We start from the raw sequence: 20,951 nt of genomic DNA, 5'->3' as shown, positions 1-20,951 counted from the left end.
TATGCTGATTTAATGGCAGTTTTTTGTTCATGTACATTTTTGTCTTGAAGGTGTCCAGAGGGTGCCCTAATGTTGAAGCTGGCACTACATAAAAAATACAAGTGCAATCAAATCCATTTTGTTGCTAATCTTTGACTCATCCAAGACTCTCATCAGCACCAAAGCCCCATCTTTCTACTATTAATTATATGAAAATAATTCACTTTTTGTGTTTTGTAGTAAAAAATGAATATTTCAAATAATCAAACTGGCATTTAAAGGGTTAAAATTCTTGAAAATGATTGAATGTTTGGTAGTCTTGAGCAGGTCTGAAGTTGTTAAAGAGATTTATGAAAAAAAGTAGAAATAAATATTGATATATGCTGATTTAATGGCAGTTTTTTTACATGTACATTTTAGCCTCAAAGGTGTCCAGAGGGTAGTAAATCAGAGGAGGGCACAAGGGTTAAAGGCAAATATATGAGATAGAGACTTAAAATCATGAGTTTAAAGGTCAAAATATGAGATAAAATACAAAATCAGGAGTTTAACAGGTCAAAATCGAAGATGAAATTCAAAATTGACCTGAAAAAGCTGAGCTTAACTTTTATTTTCCACCCCAGGACGCCATTCTGGTCCAGAACTGCTGCTGCCAACAGTCAGCGTCTGAATCAGAGAATAAAAGCTCCCAGAAGAAAGATCTGGATAATTAGAGTCTGTGTTTCAGGTTTTTAGGTTGTAATTTTGAGTTTGCGGTCTGACGCTGAAGGTCGGGATGTAGAAAGTTCTATTTATAGCTAAAGGAGTACGGCGAGGTGAGGCTGTGAACAGGAGGAAGAGTCGAGTCAGAGAGATGTGAAGTTTGTCCTTCATTTAAAAGCGCGGTGAGAGAGCTGCTGGGGGGGGGGGGCCTGTTTTAACATTTATTCTCCTTATGGGAACGCTGCGGCGACCCCAGCCCGACCTTCTGTTTTAACACGAAACATCCGTCAGAGGGCTGCAGCCACGCTCGGCTCCATTAAAATGCTCCTTACCTCCTCCCCTCCATCACCCCCCACCCCCATCCTCCTCCCAGGCTCGCTGACTGTTTCCTGCCGTCTGCCAAGGTCACAAACAAACAGGAAGTCAGCCGCCGCCAGCAGACGCTCATCTGCATGACGTCGGACCGAAGAAAAACTTTTCTCTGAAAGCAGAGGAGCGGTGGAGAGCGTGAGCCTGCGGGGTTCACCAGAGAAGAAGGAGGAGGAGGAGGAGGGATGAAGGATGAGTGCAGGTGTAGAAGCAGAACATTGTTGATGATCCTCTCAGACACCCTAAAGCTCCCAGGTTCAGGTTCAGGTTCAGGTTCTCATCCATCAACACAGGAACCAGATTTATCCTCATCCAGCAGAGTTCACATGTTCACTTTAAATCTTTGGACAGTTTGCTATTTTCAGAAAATCTAAGGAAATTTTAGGGAACTTGTCTGGATCTTTTGAAGTATTTTTTAGGGGGCTGCAAATTGCTTTTTGCCTTTTCATGGGAATTTGTGATATATTTGTAATTTTGGGGAAATTTGATCTAATTTTTTGCGTGCGTTTGCTTTAAAATGCAGCGCTATTTTAATGGGAATTTGGGAAATCATACATTTTTCTAAATCTGATTGGGAAGGGGCAGACTTCGAGTTTTCAGGAACTTTATAAGATATTTTAGGGGGAATTTTCTTTTAAATTTTCATGGAAAACAGGATTTTTTTGAAGGATATTTTGGGTAATTTGTTTGTATATTTCATAGAGTTTCATAGAAAATATTTTTGGAAATATGGGAAACTGGAAATTTGAAATATTTGAGATTTGAAATGGAAATTTAAAATTTATTTTAAATTTCTAAAAAATGGTCATACCAAAAAATAAATACATTAAAAATAATTATACACATAATAAAGAAAACACTCAAATAATGCATCTGGTTTGTCCAATGTAATTGTGATGTCCACATCAAATAAACAATCAATAAAGAAAGAAAGAAAACAGATAGTGTCAGATCCAGTGATTTCCTAGAATCATTACATTGTCCCGTTTATTTAGTGTAAACTTATTTTAAATGTGTTTATAGTGTTTGTCTGACAATTTTGCTCTTTTTATTAAAATCTAATAAATGTCAAATTTACAGTTTTCCAAATTAATGCAAAAAGGGAAATGTATCTGTAATTTTTAGGAATTGTTCTTAAATTTATAATTTTTTTTTGGGGGGGGGGGGTCATTTAACACTCAGAGGTATTACAAATTCTTCTAAAATTAAAATGAAATAAAAAATATAATAAATAAAAATAATAAATAATAAATAAATTAAAATAAAATAAATAATAAAATTAAAAATAAAATAAATTATTCTAAAAATTCTGAAATGTATTCATAAATTTTGGAAATTTGATCTTGGGGCATTGCAATTTTCAAGAATTTTTTTGAAATACAGGAATTGTTTTGGACGGTTGTGGGAATGTTTTGTCAGTTTGAAAGGATTTTAATAAGACATTTGTACATTTTAGGTAATTTTACCATTTGAGGAATTTTGCTTGAAAATGTTTAAAGATATTTTCTTGTAGAACCACTGGGAAATTAATTTGTATATTTTGGCGTATTTATGAGACATTTTAGAGGGAATTAGATTGAAATTATTAAGTTATTAATAATTTTCATGGAAATTTCAGGTAAAATTCATTTGGGTGTGTGGGGGAATTTTCATGATCATGGAAAGTCGGGGAATGGTTTAGTAAATTTGTTAATGTTAAGGCTTTAAAACCTTCTAAGAATATTTGGAGAAATTTGACGTGATCCGTTTAAAATCCTGTTTGATAGTTATGAGCAGAGGAAGCGTGGAGTCTTTGCTGTAAAAACCAGCGTCCTCTTCTCTGACATGTCGGCCTGTCTGATCACCGATCGTTGATCTGAAGGAAACTCTAGAGCCAAGCTCCTAATGTGACGTTTTCACCCTGGAGCTGAGGATGACGATGAGTTTTAACCTTCCCTGATTAAAAGGAAGAACTGATCATTTTTCTTCACACCTTAAATTAGCCCTAATATTTCCACTTCCCTAGTATTCCTGAGCATTTCCCCCATTTTTCCTCTAAAAAGGGCCTGGGTTTGCCAGCGTGTTTAAGCCCCGCCCCCAGTCGGACTCACCTGTAGTGGATGAGATGTTGACGTCGATGCTGATTTCAGGACTTCCTCCGTTCCTCAGCGAGGCCACGCAGGTGTAGGTGCCGAAGTCGGTGAACTTGAGGTCGATGATGTCCAGGTTGGTGGTTCCAGGTGAGACCTCGGTGTCCGTGTGGGTGATGACCATCCGCTCTGAGCTCCTCAGGGGCCGACCGTTCTTCAGCCAGCTGAACTGGAGCTCCTCAGGGGGCGTGGCCTCTACCTGACAGCTGATCTTCACTTCCCGGCCGATCTGGATGTTGTCGTCGTTGTGGTACGGGTCGGGGGTGATCCAGAAGCGACCTTTACGAAGACCTGTAGGAGGACGGACACAAGGTGTGGGTTTAAAACACCAGAATAAAGCTGACGAGCTGACCTTAATGGGCGTTCCTGATATTCTGTGTCAGAGAGAGACCTTCAAGAGAAACTAAACCTTAAGACCTCTGTTATTTACAGATGAACCTCTGGATATGGACAGGTACTAGGGTAGCAGAAATCTGCACTGTGACTGCCCTCCAATGGCTGAATCTGGCTACTGCAGCCGCATTTTTCTATTGGCTAGTCTGGAGGCAGGTCACTCCTATGGTGCCAGCCAAGTTAAACTGTGATAACCATATTATACATTTAACCAGAAAAAAAAACACTTGAAACAAAACAATAAAAAAGTAGGAAACAGAGCAGAAGATCCCAGAACAAATAATTACGTAATTGTGAAATGACGCAAAACGACAAGTGGAGCGGTTTCCCTCGCTCCTCGCCAACAGAAGACAACAGTTGGCAACTATTTTTATATTTTTGCCAAATAACATAGTTGACAACTAGCTGACTAAAGCTGACAAATATTTTTTCTATTATTTGGCAATAATGGAAGGAAAAGCCTCCAGCCTGACCAAAATTCCATCCTTGCCTTTGATAATGTCATCCTTAAATGGATGACATCATCAAACCGTATAAAACATTCCAACCTTGCCTTTGATAATGTCATCCTTAAAGGGATGACATCATCAAACCGTACAAAACATTCCATCCTTGCCTTTGAAGATGCCATCATCAAACTGAATAAAACATTCCATCCTTGCATTTGAAGATGATATCATCAAACCATATAAAGCATCCCATCCTTGCCTTTGAAGATGATATCATCAAACCGTATTAAACATTCCATCCTTGCATTTGAAGATGATGTCATCAACCTGTATTAACATTCCATCCTAGCCCTTTTGCATGCAGGCCACCCTAGGGCCCCCAGGTATATTTCTATTCTAACCAGTAAGTCTTACGGACGATGTCATCACAAATTATAAACCATTCCATCCTTGCCTTTAAAGATAATGTCATCAAACCTTATAAAACATTCCATCCTTGCCTTTGAAGATGATATCATCAACCCGTATTAACATTCCATCCTAGCCCTTTTGCATGCAGGCCACCCTAGGGCCCCCAGGTATATTTCTATTCTAACCAGTAAGTCTTACGGACGATGTCATCACAAATTATAAAACATTCCATCCTGGCCTTTAAAGATGACGTCATCAAACCGTACAAAACATTCCATTCTTGCCTTTTAAGATGACGTCATCGAACCGTATAAAACATGCCATCCTTGCCTTTGAAGATAATGTCATCAAAACGTATCAAACATTCCATCCTTGCCTTTGAAGATTACATCATCAAACCTTATAAAACATTCCATCCTTGCCTTTGAAGATAATGTCATCAAAACGTATCAAACATTCCATCCTTGCCTTTGAAGATAATGTCATCAAAACTTATCAAACATTTCATCCTCGCCTTTGACGATTACGTTATCTAACCTTATAAAACATTCCATCCTTGCCTTTGAAGATAATGTCATCAAAACTTATCAAACATTTCATCCTACCTTTGACGATTACATTATCAAACCTTATAAAACATTCCATCCTTCCCTTTGAAGATGATTTTATCAAACTATAAAACATTCCATCCTTGCCTTTGAAGATTACGTCACCAAACCGTACTAACATTTCATCCTTGCCTTCGAAGTTTATGTCATCAAACCTTATAAAACATTCCATCCTTGCCTTTTGCATGCAGACCAGCCTTGGCCCCCAGGTATATTGCAGTTCTAACCAGTAAGTCTAACCTGCACTAAAGCAGAAACAACCTTAAACTTCAGAGGTAACAGTGGGCCCCTCCAATTAGAGACAGGACTTTGTGAAGAATTGTGGGTAGTGTAGTTCTTTTGCCTGAGATTGCAGATAGAGGAGTATATTCATCACCATACTCATTAGCACACGCATACACTGTGTTGGGTAGCGTTACTTTTGAAACTAACTCGTTAGATTACTGCGTTACATACTGAGAAAAGTAATTGTTACGTTACTGCGTTACCTACTTCTAAAACTACCGCGTTAGAGTACTTTTAGGTTACTAAATATTAAAACCCTTTAGACACTCATTCCACTCAGCGGTTGTAAAAACGGCAGATAACGGCCACACGTCTGCATTTGAATGTGCAGACTCTAATGCCGATGCTTAATTTACAGCCCATAATCTGTTTCTGACAGGAAAACATTTACAGCTCTTTAACAAGTTCACAATCTGACAGCAAGCTGAGCAGAGGCAGACAGAATCACTCCAACGCTGGGCGTAATAACAGCGCGTAGTTGGAACAGCTGCACAGCTGATCCGATGAAAGCAAACGGAGCTTTTAAACTTTCGTTTCACCAGGATGCTGTTCTGTCCCTTTTATCCAAAACTCCATCATAATGGGGATAATTCACCAGTGGCCTGCTGTCCTCTCTGTCATCTCGCTGGTTCAACAAGCTAACAATGAACGCGTAATGGCACAGAATGTTTACCTTCTGCTGGCACATGCCAACGTGGCTACAGGAAGAGAGAAGGACAAACAGAGCAGATGCTTCAAGGAGCTTCTTTTGTTTCTTTCTCTCCTTTTGAAGCCGAGGAAGAGAGAGGGCATTTGGGATTTTTCTTTCAGTAACGGATTACTTTTATGAAAATGTAACTAATAACGGGATTATTTGAATTTTAAAACTAACGCGTTACGTTACTCGTTACTCCTAAAAAGTAATCTGAGTACTCTAATGGATCACTTTGTAACGCGTTACCCCCAACACTGCTCACACAGAACTGTGTTAAGAGCACACACCGAACATAGAGCGTTAGTTCAGGCAAAGCCCTGCCATATAACTGAGATCAGCTGATCTCACACAAGCTCTCATCAGCTGACGGCCAGCTGAGTCCCTCTAAGCATGCTGTCGGCTAATCACACTCATGCTACCATATCTAAATGGCTCCAGCCTGGCTACTCTTTGGAAGCTGCGTTTCCACCCTCCCCCACCCCAGCTCCTCCTTTATTCTGCCTCTGACTGAACCAGTGTCATTCTCACTGACGCCTGCTCTGCTGTGCTCTGGGTTTTTGCTGCCTCCGGCTTTCCTTCTAGGCAGAGGAAAGGCAGGAACGTGTGCCAGTCCTGCTTGAAGCTTCATGGACAGCCAGCCTGGAAGAATAAATCCTACACTCCTGCTCACACAGAGGCATAAAACCCATTTGGCGTTTAAGTGAAACAATCCCTGCTTTGTAGAGACGAGCCTCCTAAATTATTAAAGGGAAGTTAAAAGGCTCAGTGATATATTCACAAACCAACACATGGCTGCAGCATCTCATTAGCTCAGAGCCTACATTCTCTCCAATATTTGCCTAGATTCAGTCTTATTGGGTCCGAGATATTTGGGCTCTGGTCTCTAACACACAGAACACATGAAGTCCTCTTCTCCGAGGTGGATCCAGAGTACAAACAGGCACTCAGAGTGACGGTTTCATACATGAAGGGAGCGCAGACACAGTTCTGTGTCTCTTCCTGCTGTGGAGAAACTAATCCGTCCAAATGAGGCTTAATTATGACAGAAGCCATTTGTTCTGTTTAATCCGCTGAATGTCCGACCAGCTGCTCCTCTCCTTCTGCTGTCATTTAACCTCTCCGTGTCCGGCTCAGAGACCGCCATCACCTGCTCACATCTGTGCTCTCAGCCAATCGGACGGCACGGCCAAGTATTCCATCTACGGCGTGGACTGTACGTCAGGAGCGGGGTCATTTCCTGGTGGACTGGAGGTGGATTTGACCGGCTGTGAGCCAGTCAGACGAACAGTGCGTCATCATCAAGAGGACAGCGGTTCAGATACTGAGCAGTGATGTCTGAGCTGCTCTCTGCAGGAAGGACAAAACTCAACCTGCTGTTCCTCCACAGACATCCACGACATTCTCACCTGGCGGGGAGAGAGTAAGACAGAGAAGAGCCCTCTACAGACTCAGAAAACCACATCGGCCCGTCAGCGGCCAGGCTAGTCCACACCAGCCTTCCCCAAAAATCAGCCCAGTCTGAAATAAAGCCACACCCTCCACGGCCATGTTCATCCTGTTACCATGGATACTTCGTCATTCCTGAGACGCCAACAACAACCCTCCTACTCCTGAACATCACCACTCTTTCACACCCACTAACTTCACCAGCCCACAGAATAAACATGTGGGCTCTACCAGTCAATCCCTGTGCTACTGTGGGATTGTGGGTAATGTAGTCTAAGAATCATAATCATGAAACCTCATGTCTCAGCTAGCTCATGGTAACGCTACCTTCAATGGTTCTGACATCATGGCTGAAAAACAGATCTACTGCAGCAGAGGCTGAAGGATGCTGTGGCTGATTAGGGACAGTAGGGAGGAGGGAGTGGGCGTGTCTTATCCCTTTATGACATCATTAAGACATTAAAGACAAGTGATGTCATAAAGAGATTTCAGCATGACCGCAGACGGACCACAGACAGACTATGGACCACAGACAGACCACAGACAGACCACAGACCACAGATAGACCACAGACAGACCACAGACAGACCACAGACCACAGATAGACCACAGACAGACCACAGACCACAGATAGACCACAGACAGACCACAGACCACAGATAGACCACAGACAGACCACAGACCACAGATAGACCACAGACAGACCACAGACCACAGATAGACCACAGACAGACCACAGACCACAGATAGACCACAGACAGACCACAGACAGACCACAGATAGACCACAGACAGACCACAGACCACAGATAGACCACAGACAGACCACAGACCACAGATAGACCACAGACAGACCACAGACAGACCACAGACGGACCGCACACGGATCATGTGCCACAGACAGACGACGGACGGTCCACAGACTGACCACGGATGGACCACAGACCACAGATGGACCACTGACGGACCACAGACAGACCACAGATGGACCACAGACCACATGTGGACCACAGACAGACCACAGACAGACTATGGACCACAGACAGACCACAGACAGACCACAGACCACAGATAGACCACAGACAGACCACAGACCACAGATAGACCACAGACAGACCACAGACAGACCACAGACAGACCACAGACCACAGACAGACCACAGACAGACCACAGACAGACCACAGACGGACCGCACACGGATCATGTACCACAGACAGACGACGGACGGTCCACAGACTGACCACGGATGGACCACAGACCACAGATGGACCACTGACGGACCACAGACAGACCACAGATGGACCACAGACCACATGTGGACCACAGACAGACCAGGATGTGGGACCATGAGGTGGGACCAGGAGGTCTGAATTCCTCCCCCGTGTGTGTGGCGAGTGTGGTCTATAAATAGCGTGGCAGTTTGAGGCGAGCAGCTGATTGTCGTTGTTCATTAAGGTTAGACCGAGAACGCCTGAAAACAAAAGCCAGAGTGAGCTGTGAGTGTGTCTGCGTCAGGAAAAGGTCTGTTACATAAGTGGAGGTGGAAGCGGCGACTGCACACGCTCACACGCTGACGCTGGCACGGCTCCACTACTGTCAGCACGCCGGAGTACTCGCCGACCAGCCCTACCCACAACACCTTTCTCTGCACGACTCGGCACTTCTTCATCTGGACCCAAAAAAGCACGCCGTCAGCCGCACGCTCGCCATGCTGCCAGCTCCGGGATGATTCAGTCTTCTCATCAGAGAGGAACGATTAAACGCCATCAGGCCAAGATTAATCAATCCTGATGAGATAAACGCTGGAACGATTCAATGTGCAGCAGAAATGTTCCTCTGTCACCCAGAGAACACCTGGACAGGTATTTAGGAGAACTGGATCAGTCTAAGACCTGGTTTAACACATCAGACCTCTGGCAGAGTCCAGACTCAGTCTGAGACCGGGTTTAACACATCGGACCTCTGACAGAGTCCAGACTCAGTCTGAGACCTGGTTTAAAACATCAGACCTCTGACAGAGTCCAGACTCAGTCTGAGACCTGGTTTAACACATCGGACCTCTGACAGAGTCCAGACTCAGTCTGAGACCTGGTTTAACACATCGGACCTCTGACAGAGTCCAGACTCAGTCTGAGACCTGGTTTAGAGGTTAAACAGAGTCTACATTTATAAACAGAGGAGAGTGAGACCGGCCTCAGCTGAGCCGACCTCAGGGCTGATGTCAGGACTGATCTGATCTCTAATGACCCCAGAGACCTGATCCAGGTCTGCTGTGAAGGACTGTCTTTTTAATCAGTCCTTTATGTATGTATTTATTATTTTCTTTAGTGTTTTTGTTTTACGTTTCTTTTTCTCGTTCTGTTTCTCTGCTTTTGCTTTATTTCTGTTGTTCTCTTTTTTGGGGGGGTTCATTTCTTTTTTTTCAGTTTCTTGTTTTTTCTTTTTCTTTTTGTTGTTTTCCATTTTTTTTCTTTTTTTAATTATTTTTTACTGGGTTTTATTTTTTGATTTTTGTAGGGCTGTCAAAATTGAGGCTTTAATGTGGATTCATCCATCGTCATGATTAATCGGTTAGAAATTTTAACCCAATTAGCCCATCTGCAGCGCAGATCGACTCAAAATCCCTGAAACGTCTCTGAGAAAAGCATTTCAGGCAGTTCGTCCAAGCAGGGTTACCGCCGTGCATGCACAAATGGGCCGTTGAGCCGGTAGTGACCAACCGACTCAATATGGAAGACGCTAAACAGCACGTCGGCCTTCTCCACGGGAAATTTGAGTATAAAAAACCCAAAACGGAACAGTCGATCTGACATAAAGTATTCTGCACATTCTGCAGGGAGGAGTTTTCTTTTCACCGAAGCGTTTCCAGCTGAAAATACCACATTAACATGAAGCATGCGTTAGGGTTAGGGGATTCTGCTAGCACTTTGGCTAACGCGCCACCAAGCTCGCAGAATGAAACGTGATTAATATAGATTAAAAATAAATGATATTTAGGGGCGCCAGTAGTCAAGTGGCTAAGGCGTGCACCATGTACGCAGGCGACCCGGGTTCGAATCTGGCCCGTGGCACCATCCCCCGCATGTCTCTCCCCGCTCTCCTCCCTGTTTCCGACTCTATCCACCGTCCTCTCTCTAATAAAGGCACAAAAAAGCCCAAAAATAAATCTTAAAAAAAGAGTGATATTTAATCATGATTAATCACAGTTAATGCACAGCAACCCTGTGATTAATCTGATTAAAAATTTTAATCATTTGACAGCACAAATTTTGTTGTTGTTGTTTTTCTTTTTTTCCTTTGTTTTCTTTTGAGTCATTTTTTAAATTTCTTTATTTTTTACATTTTTTTCTTAATGTGTTTCTGTCCCTCATGATTTATTTTCCATTCCACAGGTTTTGTTTCTGTTTCTCTTTTTTTTTTCATTTTTTTGTGTTCTTCATTTTTCAGATTTCTTTTGTGTGTTTGTCCGTTTCTCTCTTTGACTTCATTTCTTGTCGTTTGTTTTCAGTCTCTCATTTTTTTTGTTTTCCTTTGCTCTAAATGTTTTTTCTATCATTTATGTTTCATTTCCTGTTTTTCTTTTGTTCCTTTTTGTTGTTTTTATTTCTCATTTTCTGTCTCTTCTTTGTTTTTTCTGTCTCTTCTTTGTTTTTTTTACATTTCTCTTTTTGCTTTTTCTATTTTTTTATTTGTCCATTGTTTTCTGTCTTTTATTTCTGTCTCTCTTTTTGTTTTCAGTTTTTTCTCTCTGTTTGTTTCATTTATTGTTTTTACCTTTAAAATAAGTGATAAATATTCTTCTCCATCTTTGGTTGTAAATAAAGAAATCTCAGAGAACAGAACACTGGAACTGGAACATTCTTTTTCCTGTAAATGTGAGCAGCTGGGGGTGTTGTGAGAATAGAATGTTCCATCTCCAGTGTCGGGATCTTTGACCTTCTCTTTGATCAGAAGAATAAAGAATAAACAGAGGAGATGTTCGTTGTGTTTAATCTGGACTGTCTGAGAGGACTGAGGCCAGCGGGTTCTCTGTGTGTGGCGTTCTGGTTCTCAGGAACCTGGAGACGCTTTCTTGTCAGTGAACACTCTGATGCTTCTAAAGAGAGCTCACACACAGGCGTTTGGTGTAAATCTGCAGTTTTGTGATGAGATGTGGTCTGAATCTGACTCTACCTCCACTGAACTTCATCACAGGAACTTTAATTTCATCTGACGTTAATCTGAAATATAAAGAGGCGCTGAGCGTCTCATCTGTCCTCCTCCTCCTCCTCCTCTCCTGATTTCATCATCCTCCTCCTTCCTCCTCTACACCTCCGTCATCATCCTCTCTTTCTTCTCTGACCGATTTCTCACCTCCTTCCTCCTCCTGCTGGATCCCTCTCTCTCCTCCTCCCCCTCACCCCCCTCGGGCCCACACACCTCCCCTGTCCATTAGAATAACACACATCCTCTCCAACACGCACACGCTCGGTCCATTAGCGGCGCCGCGTGTCCGACTGGGAGCACTGGCTGCCCAGTGGAGAGGCTACGAGCTAATATGACAGAGAGAGGAGGAGAGGTGCATGATGGGAGTTAAATAAGTCAGGAGGAGGGAGTCGGGCTGACAGGCTGCAGGGTCAGCAGCTCATGGAGGTGAGTCATGCGTATGAATAAAACACAGCGGACAGACGGCCAAACGCACACTCCACGAACGACAGGACAGGCCCGCGTTAAAGGGCCAGTCCACCGTTTTCTCACCTCGATGTGGGGAGAGGAGCAGAAATCTCAGCATTTCAGAGCCTGACAGAGACACACCATGGATTTATCTGCTGTTATTCCTCTACAGGAACAACAAACCATCATCTATGGGCCAGAATAAATCACTGCTGAACACTCTAAGTTTCTATCATGTTAAAATTATTAACAGAAATGTGAAATACATGGTCAACAATCAGAGACATCACTGTGGCACTCAGGGATCATGGGTAATGTAGTTCTCCACAAACTCAAACTCTAGATAAACTTAAAGAATGTCCTCTTAAATACTCAGACGTCCGTTATCATTTCCTGTGTCTGCTGATTGTCCTCTCATCCTCCCACAGCCGTGGAAACTCCCCACAGTGCTGACGGGTCAGGACGTTCATGAGGATGAGGGTGTAACGTCTGCTCAGGCTGATAAATGCTCCGTTTGTGGGGTCTGTTCTAGTTCATTCTGCAGCAGCTCAATCAGAACAACAACTACAGACAACAGAGAAGCCTTTGTACCTGCAGAGACCGGCGCTGGAGCCTCACCTGAACACGGAGAGAGGCGAACGCGAGCAAACACAGAGAAACAGAAAACACCTTTCAACAGGTCGACCGCCGTCAGAGCAACAGCTGAATCCCAGAGGAAAGCGCCGTCCCCGGAGACGCCAAAAATACTTCAAACAAGGAGCAACATGCATCTGTTGATTTCAGCGCCACATCGTTAGAGCGGCGAGGAGAGAGAGGACGGAGTATATAGACGGGAAAAACGATGAAATAACAAGATACTGACTGTTGCAGACCAGGGACCCGTCACACAACAGGATGGACCCCCACAGAGAAAACAGGGCCCCTGATAAACCCAGAGAATGGACCCTGATAAACCCAGAGACTGGACCCTGATAAACCCAGAGCCTGGCCCCTGATAAACCCAGAGACTGGACCCTGATAAACCAGAGAATGAACCCTGATAAACCAGAGACTGGACCCTGATAAACCCAGAGACTGGACCCTGATAAACCAGAGAATGAACCCTGATAAACCCAGAGAATGGACCCTGATAAAACCCAGAGAATGGCCCCTGATAAACCCAGAGACTGGACCCTGATAAACAAGAGAATGGTTCCTGATAAACCCAGAGAATGGACCCTGATAAACCCAGAGAATGGACCCTGATAAACCCAGAGAATGGACCCTGATAAACCCAGAGACTGGACCCTGATAAACCCAGAGACTGGACCCTGATAAACCCAGAGACTGGACCCTGATAAACCCAGAGAATGACCCCTGATAAACCCAGAGACTGGCCCCTGATAAACCCAGAGACTGGACCCTGATAAACCCAGAGACTGGCCCCTGATAAACCCAGAGACTGGCCCCTGATAAACCCAGAGACTGGACCCTGATAAACCCAGAGAATGACCCCTGATAAACCCAGAGACTGGCCCCTGATAAACCCAGAGACTGGACCCTGATAAACCCAGAGACTGGCCCCTGATAAACCCAGAGAATGACCCCTGATAAACCCAGAGACTGGCCCCTGATAAACCCAGAGAATGGACCCTGATAAACCCAGAGACTGGCCCCTGATAAACCCAGAGACTGGCCCCTGATAAACCCAGAGACTGGACCCTCCACAGTTGTGATCTACTGTTATCGATGCCTGTGTGTTGGATAAGTATCATCTATGCTAGCTAGCATCCATGAGTTCGGCTATGTTGCCACCCTTTTACACCTCTCCACCACTTTTCCTGCTGGTTTTTCTGTGACTTCTGACCCCTTTCTAAAATGATTTAATTATAATTTTTATAATTTAGTAGTCTCAGTTGCTGCTCTCTTAGTTTGTCTGGTCAGTGTTAGCTCCAGGGTCGTTTGTTCTCGCCGTACCTCTGACCAGTAGGTTGGCGGTTTTCTTGGCGGGGTTTCCCACGTTGTTCGTGGCCACGCAGGTGTAAGGCCCGCCCTCATCGATGGTGACCCCCGGGATGGTCAGCGTCCCAGCTTTAACGATGCTCCTCTTTGGGAGTTCCTCCCCTCCCGGTCTCACCCACTGCAGGGAGGGAGGAGGGTCTCCGCCCGACGCCACGCACACCAGAGTGATGGTCTCGCCATGATTCACCACCAGGGGGTCGTCCAGGAGGAGCTTGATGGCGGGCGGGGCTGAGAGAGAAAACCAAAGAAGAAGAGCAGGAAACATTGTTTAAAATAAGTGTTTTTATACCCAGAATCATTCCACTTCTAACGATTTTTGTGTCTTTACAAAAAAATAAAATTTTAAAATTGAATGAAGGTTTCTTTGCTGTAGAACAGGTTTTCACTGAGGTTATCTCTGTACTTTCCCTCAACACTGACCAGTCTCCCAGTCCCTGCTGCTGAGAAACACCCCCACAGCATGATGCTGCCTCCACCATGCTTCACTGTTAGGATGGGCCGGTTTCCTCCAGACGTAATGTTTAAAACTGAGGCCAAACAGTTCAGGCTTAGAGAATCTGGTTCCTCTCAGTCTCAGAGTCCTTCAGGAGCTCTTCCACAAACTCCCTTCATAATAAGCCGTACATCTGAATCTCCTCGCATATCCCACCCAGCTCCACATCTCTGACTCCCGTCTGTTTCTCAGTAATCCTGCAGTGATGAGAAGCTGGCTGAGATCTGACTGTTTGTATATTTCAGCAGAAGGGATGACTTGGGTGTTAAAAAAATAAACTCTGCCATCTTTTTTCCCGCCGTTGGAGCTGGGTGAAACCGACCCACCCAGCAGAACTCCAGACACAAAAGAAGAGCATCATCCATTATAGATGAAACACAAAAGAGTACTTTGGAAACAGCAGCAGGGCTGCAGTCCATGAATTATTCCTGTTTTATTTTCATGAATGAATCCTGAAAAACAGTCTCTGAGGCGGGACAGAGGCGGCGTGAGGCGTCGAATCGCGTCTAATCAGCACTTTCAAACTCAAAATGAATTATTTTAACAGCCATAAAAGCAGAAAAATACAAGCTAGCTGGAGAAGTGTCAGGGATTTACACTTTACCAACATTCTAGTGAGATCAGTCCAGACCAGCGTCTGCTTAAGACCACAGCAGCAGCAACAGGAGTCCTGGACACCCAGGAGCAGGGGGATCCTCAGGATGATGATTGATGGAAGGATGGAAGGATGGATGGTTGGATGGATGGATGGATGATGGATGGATGGATGGATGGATGGATGGATGGATGGATGGATGATGGATGGATGGATGGTTGGATGGATGGATGGATGATGGATGGATGATGGATGGATGGATGACTGGATGGATGACTGGATGGATGATGGATAGAAAAGAATGAATGATAGATGGATGGAATGATAGATAGATGAATAGAATGGATAGATGGATAGATTGATAGATAGATAGATGAATGATGGTTGGATGGATGGATGGATGAATGGAGGGATGGATGGATGATGGATGGATGGATGGATGATGGATGGATGGATGGATGATGGATGGATGGATGGATGGATGGATGAATGAAGGGATGGATGATGGACGGATGGATGATGGACGGATGGATGGATGAATGGATGAATGGATGGAAGGATGAATGATGGATGGATGACGAATGGATAATGGATGGATGAATGAATGGATGGACGATGGATGGATGATGGATGGATTGGTGGATGGATGTAGGGATGAAGGGACGGATGATGGATGGATGAATGAAGGGATGGATGATGGACGGATGGATGATGGATGGATGGATGATGGATGGATGAATGATGGATGATGGATGGTTGGATGATGGATGGATGATAGATGGTTGGATGATGGATGGATGATGGATGGTTGGATGATGGATGAATGATGGATGGATGGTGGATGGATGGTGGATGGATGGATGATGGATGGATGGATGGATGATGGATGGATGATGGCTGGATGATGGATGGATGGTGGATGGATGATGGATGGATGGTGGGTGGATGATGGATGGATGATGGATGGATGATGGATGGATGATGGATGGATGATGGATGGTTGGTGGATGGATTATGGATGGATGGATGGATGATGGATGGATGGATGGATGATGGATGGTTGGTGGATGGATTATGGATGGATGGATGGATGATGGATGGATGGATGATGGATGGATGATGGATGGATGATGGATGTATGGATGGATGATGGATGGATGGATGGATGATGGATGGTTGGTGTATGGATTATGGATGGATGGATGGATGGATGGATGGATGGATGGTGGATGGATTATGGATGGATGGATGAATGGATGATGGATGGATGGATGATGGATGATGGATGGATGGATGGATGATGGATGATGGATTGTTGGTGGATGGATGATGGCTGGTTTGATGGATGGATGGATGGATGGATGGATGGATGGATGATGGATGGATGGATGGATGATGGATGGATGATGGATTGTTGGTGGATGGATGATGGATGGATGGATGGATGGATGGATGGATGGATGGATGGATGGATGATGGATGGATGGATGGATGGATGGATGATGGATGGAAGGATGGATGATGGATGGATGGATGATGGATGGAAGGATGGATGATGGATGGATGGATGATGGATGATGGATGGATGATGGATGGAAGGATGGATGATGGATGGATGGATGGATGGATGGATGAATGGATGGTTGGTGGATGGATTATGGATGGATGGATGATGGATGGATGGATGATGGATGGATGGATGATGGATGGATGATGGATGGATGATGGATGGATGATGGATGGATGAATGATGGATGATGGTTGGATGATGGATGAATGATGGATGATGGTTGGATGATGGATGAATGATGGATGATGGTTGGATGATGGATGAATGATGGATGGATGATGGATGGATGAATGATGGATGATGGTTGGATGATGGATGATGGATGGATGATGGATGGATGATGGTTGGATGATGGATGGATGATGGATGGATGGTGGGTGGATGATGGATGGATGATGGATGGATGGGTGATGGCTGGATGATGGATGGATGATGGATGGATGATGGATGGATGATGGATGGTTGGTGGATGGATTATGGATGGATGGATGGATGATGGATGGATGGATGGATGATGGATGGATGGATGATGGATGGATGGATGATAGATGGATGATGGATGTATGGATGGATGATGGATGGATGGATGGATGATGGATGGTTGGTGTATGGATTATGGATGGATGGATGGATGGATGGATGGATGATGGATGGATGGATGGATGATGGATGGTTGGTGGATGGATTATGGATGGATGGATGGATGGATGATGGATGGATGGATGATGGATGGATGATGGATGGATGGATGGATGGATGGATGATGGATGGATGGAGGGATGATGGATGATGGATTGTTGGTGGATGGATGATGGATGGATGGATGGATGGATGGATGGATGATGGATGGATGATGGATGGATGATGGATGGTACAGATAAATCCACCAGAAATGTTCTGTTCTGTTTAATGAAGGTAGAATAGTGTTTGAAATGTCTGATGGTGATTTTTGTGTTGATTTTTCTAAATTAAATGAAAAAGCTTTTGTCCTTGTTAATCTAGCTGACCTGTTCATTATTGTTCCCGTTTCTCTGTTTTTTTTGTGTCCAACCTTTTAGCTAAAGTAAAATCATGTAAAGCTTCTGAACTCTCTGTAACGTTTGACTTTTCTCTGTCATATTTGACTAGAATATGATTAATTAACTCTTGTTTTATTCTCCTAAATCAGATAAAACTCAGAGTTTATTTGAATGTTCCTGTGGTAGTAAATGTGATCTGAAGTTTCTCTGTTTAAAGGGTTAAAGCGTGTTCTTCAGGTCCTGAAATCTCTCCACGCTCCTGTGGATCATGGCCCTACTGCAGACCTGATCCTGATCCATCCAGACTCCTGAAACCTTCTCCGCGTGTGTAAGTAATCCTCACATCTCTGCGTCCTGCTGCAGAGCATAAAAGCATCCTGCTGTAGAGGAATAAAAGCTGCAGTGGCTCCAGCTGCACAAAGAGAAGTTAAACGCAGAAATAATAATGAGGGGGATAAAAATAGCTGAGTCGACCTCTGTTAAGCTGACATCATGTAAATCCCATCAGCCCCCGGGGCGGGCGGCGGGATCTACTGTACAGGTCAGAGAGCTGCAGACTGAGCGTGCTCAGAGAGAGAGAGAGATGGTTTATTTATGATTTACATTCATCCAACTGTACCAGGCCAGGTAGCGGATTAAAAAAACTCCTGAGCAGCACTGACAGCAGGAAATACACCATAAACACATAAAATAAAAAATATAATTACTGACAGAAAAACATGAAATATAGGCAGAAAGGATGAGCAGCACTGACAGCAGGAAATACACCATAAATACATAAAATAAAAAATATAATTACTGACAGAAAAACATGAAATATAGGCAGAAAGGATGAGCAGCACTGACAGCAGGAAAGAGAGGAATCAAAGATTGAATTATCCAGAGACAGCTACAATCTGGCACATTTACATGTCCATGTTTATTTATAGGGACAGTCTCCTATAAATAATAATAATAAATAAATAGATAAATACATAAAAAAATAAATAAATAAACAAAAAACATTAGTAAATAATATATAAACAAATAAACACATCAAAAACATAAATAAATAAATAAATAAGTAAATAAATGAAAAACAAAAAACATAAGTAAACAAAATAAATAACAAAAACCATAAGTAAATAAATAAATAACAAAAAATAAGCAAATAAATAAATAAACAAATAAATACATGAAAATCATAAATAAATAAATACATAAATAAATAAATAAGTAAATAAATAAATAAACAAAAACATAAGTAAATAAATAAACAAATAAAAGAATAAAAACAGAAATAAATAAATAAACAAAACATAAGTAAATTAATGAATAATTAAACAAACAAAAACATAAATACATAAATAAGTTAATAAGTAAATGAACAAATAAATAAATACATCAATAAATAGATAAATAAATAAATAAATAAAAGATGAAATTACTCAGATATACAGAAAAAAACCATGTTGGACTGAATTTTTAAACTTTATTCTAGAGTTTAAGTTTAGAATATCAACAAAAAAAAAATAATTTTAGTGTTTAAAATCCTAAATAATCATTAAAATGTTCTTCTGCTGCATGTTTTAATTTTGTTTATTATAGTTTTTTTTTAAGTCTGAGACCCACAGATGGAGTAAAATAGTGACACTGAAGCTGTTCAGGACCAAAAGTGGCTTCATGACAATGACAATAAAATATAGATTCATATTTTACCCACTTCTTTTGCATTTTTGTAAATTCAGATAAAACTTGATCATAAATCTCAAATATTGGTTAATTCTCAGAAATCTAACCCTTTAAATGCCAGTTTACATGTAAAAAAAAAAAAAAACTCCCTGATGTTTGTGATTTAAAAACAAAAATATGGAAATATTTTTCTTATACTGCATAAAGACTGGATTTCCTTGAAGGGATAATCACAGCCTTGATGACGTTAATAATGAGAAACCAACTTAGATTTTCATGTATTGTTATTTCTACATTTTAATAAATTGTTATAGCCCCACTAAAGGAAACCAGGAAAAAGATGAAGTTGTTTCCCCTCGTGCCAAATATGGTTAAACGTCTGATATCTGGTAAAAGAAAAAAAGGAAAAACTGTAAAAGTGAAGCAGTGACTCCAGAATAAAAGTCTAAATGTCATAAAGGCATGTCTTTACTGTGGTGACAAGAAGGTCTATAACTGGGTTTTTACTGGGTTTACTGGGACATTTTTGGTCTCCAACAGCCTGACTAGGTAAAAGAGATTATTATTGACCCGTCACAGGTTCTGATATTAACATTTAAAAATACAACAGAAAAACAAACCCTCCAAAATGTTTTCTTAGCATTAAAAGAGTCAGAATAATCAAACACAGAAAATAACTCCTGAGGGTTAATAATCATAAGCAGCTTTAACATGTGAGACCACACGTTCTCTAAATCATTACTGCTGCTTTACTAACCACGTCAATGCTGCTGTTAAATAATAGTCTTGTTTCTGGTGTTTCTGTAAATCTGTCACAGACGTGTAAAACAGGAGCACAGAGAAAACAAATCAAGCGCCCCTTCTAACGCATGGTCACATGACTCTCTGAACCAGGTGACTTTAGCTAAGGACCATGGAGGAGGGAGAGAGGAGCGGGGGAGGGGTTTCAACTCTCACCATCAGGTCCATCCCAACTCCAAAGGCAGCAACACAAAGCTAGAAGCTAGAGACGCCCAGAGCCTGAGAGAGCCAAAGCTCCATTTTAACAACAACAACAGGAAACCATAAAAGCTGGGACAGGTAGGCTCGTAGCAGCAGATATGGAGGAGGACCTGTTCCCTCCTTGTTCTGACAGATTTATCTGTGAGCGGCTGGTTTGAGCAGAGGAACAGATCCTCCAGGTCTGGTTCCAGTTCCCTCCATCATAACTCTGCTAAACTCAAACAAAAATGTCGTGTCTTACCCGTCTTATTGCTCAGGATGAAGTGTGCGCTCTTGTCTCGGATGCCGCAGACGTTCCTGACTGAGGAGATGCAGGTGTAGTCGGCGTAATCCTGAGGACGGAGGTTCTTCAACTTCAGGATCTTTGTCTCTCCCTGAAACAGACACAGGATGGGTTTGTTACAACTGGTCTGTCCTTAAACCTGAACCTCCAGGACCCCGAGCTGAGCTAGCCCTGTGGTTAGGCTCAGATCCAGTAGACGG

The 20,951-nt window shown here is 42.8% G+C and overlaps 1 protein-coding gene across 1 annotated transcript in view; it reads right to left on the bottom strand.

Annotated features, from left to right (window-relative positions):
- Positions 1-20,951, bottom strand: part of mdga2a (MAM domain containing glycosylphosphatidylinositol anchor 2a) — a 154,534-nt gene that overhangs the window by 49,302 nt on the left and 84,281 nt on the right. The window contains exons 5-7 of the mRNA XM_041812905.1: positions 20,710-20,842; positions 14,074-14,346; positions 3,141-3,470 (exon numbers count right to left, since the gene is read on the bottom strand). Coding sequence (XP_041668839.1) covers positions 3,141-3,470; positions 14,074-14,346; positions 20,710-20,842 — 736 coding nt within the window. The remainder of the gene's footprint in view (positions 1-3,140; positions 3,471-14,073; positions 14,347-20,709; positions 20,843-20,951) is intronic.

The sequence above is a fragment of the Cheilinus undulatus genome, linkage group 18, assembly GCF_018320785.1.
Source record: "Cheilinus undulatus linkage group 18, ASM1832078v1, whole genome shotgun sequence".
In the NCBI taxonomy this organism is placed as follows: domain Eukaryota; kingdom Metazoa; phylum Chordata; class Actinopteri; order Labriformes; family Labridae; genus Cheilinus; species Cheilinus undulatus.
The sequence above is the reverse complement of the archived record's forward strand: the minus strand, read 5'-3'. Positions and strand labels throughout refer to the sequence as shown.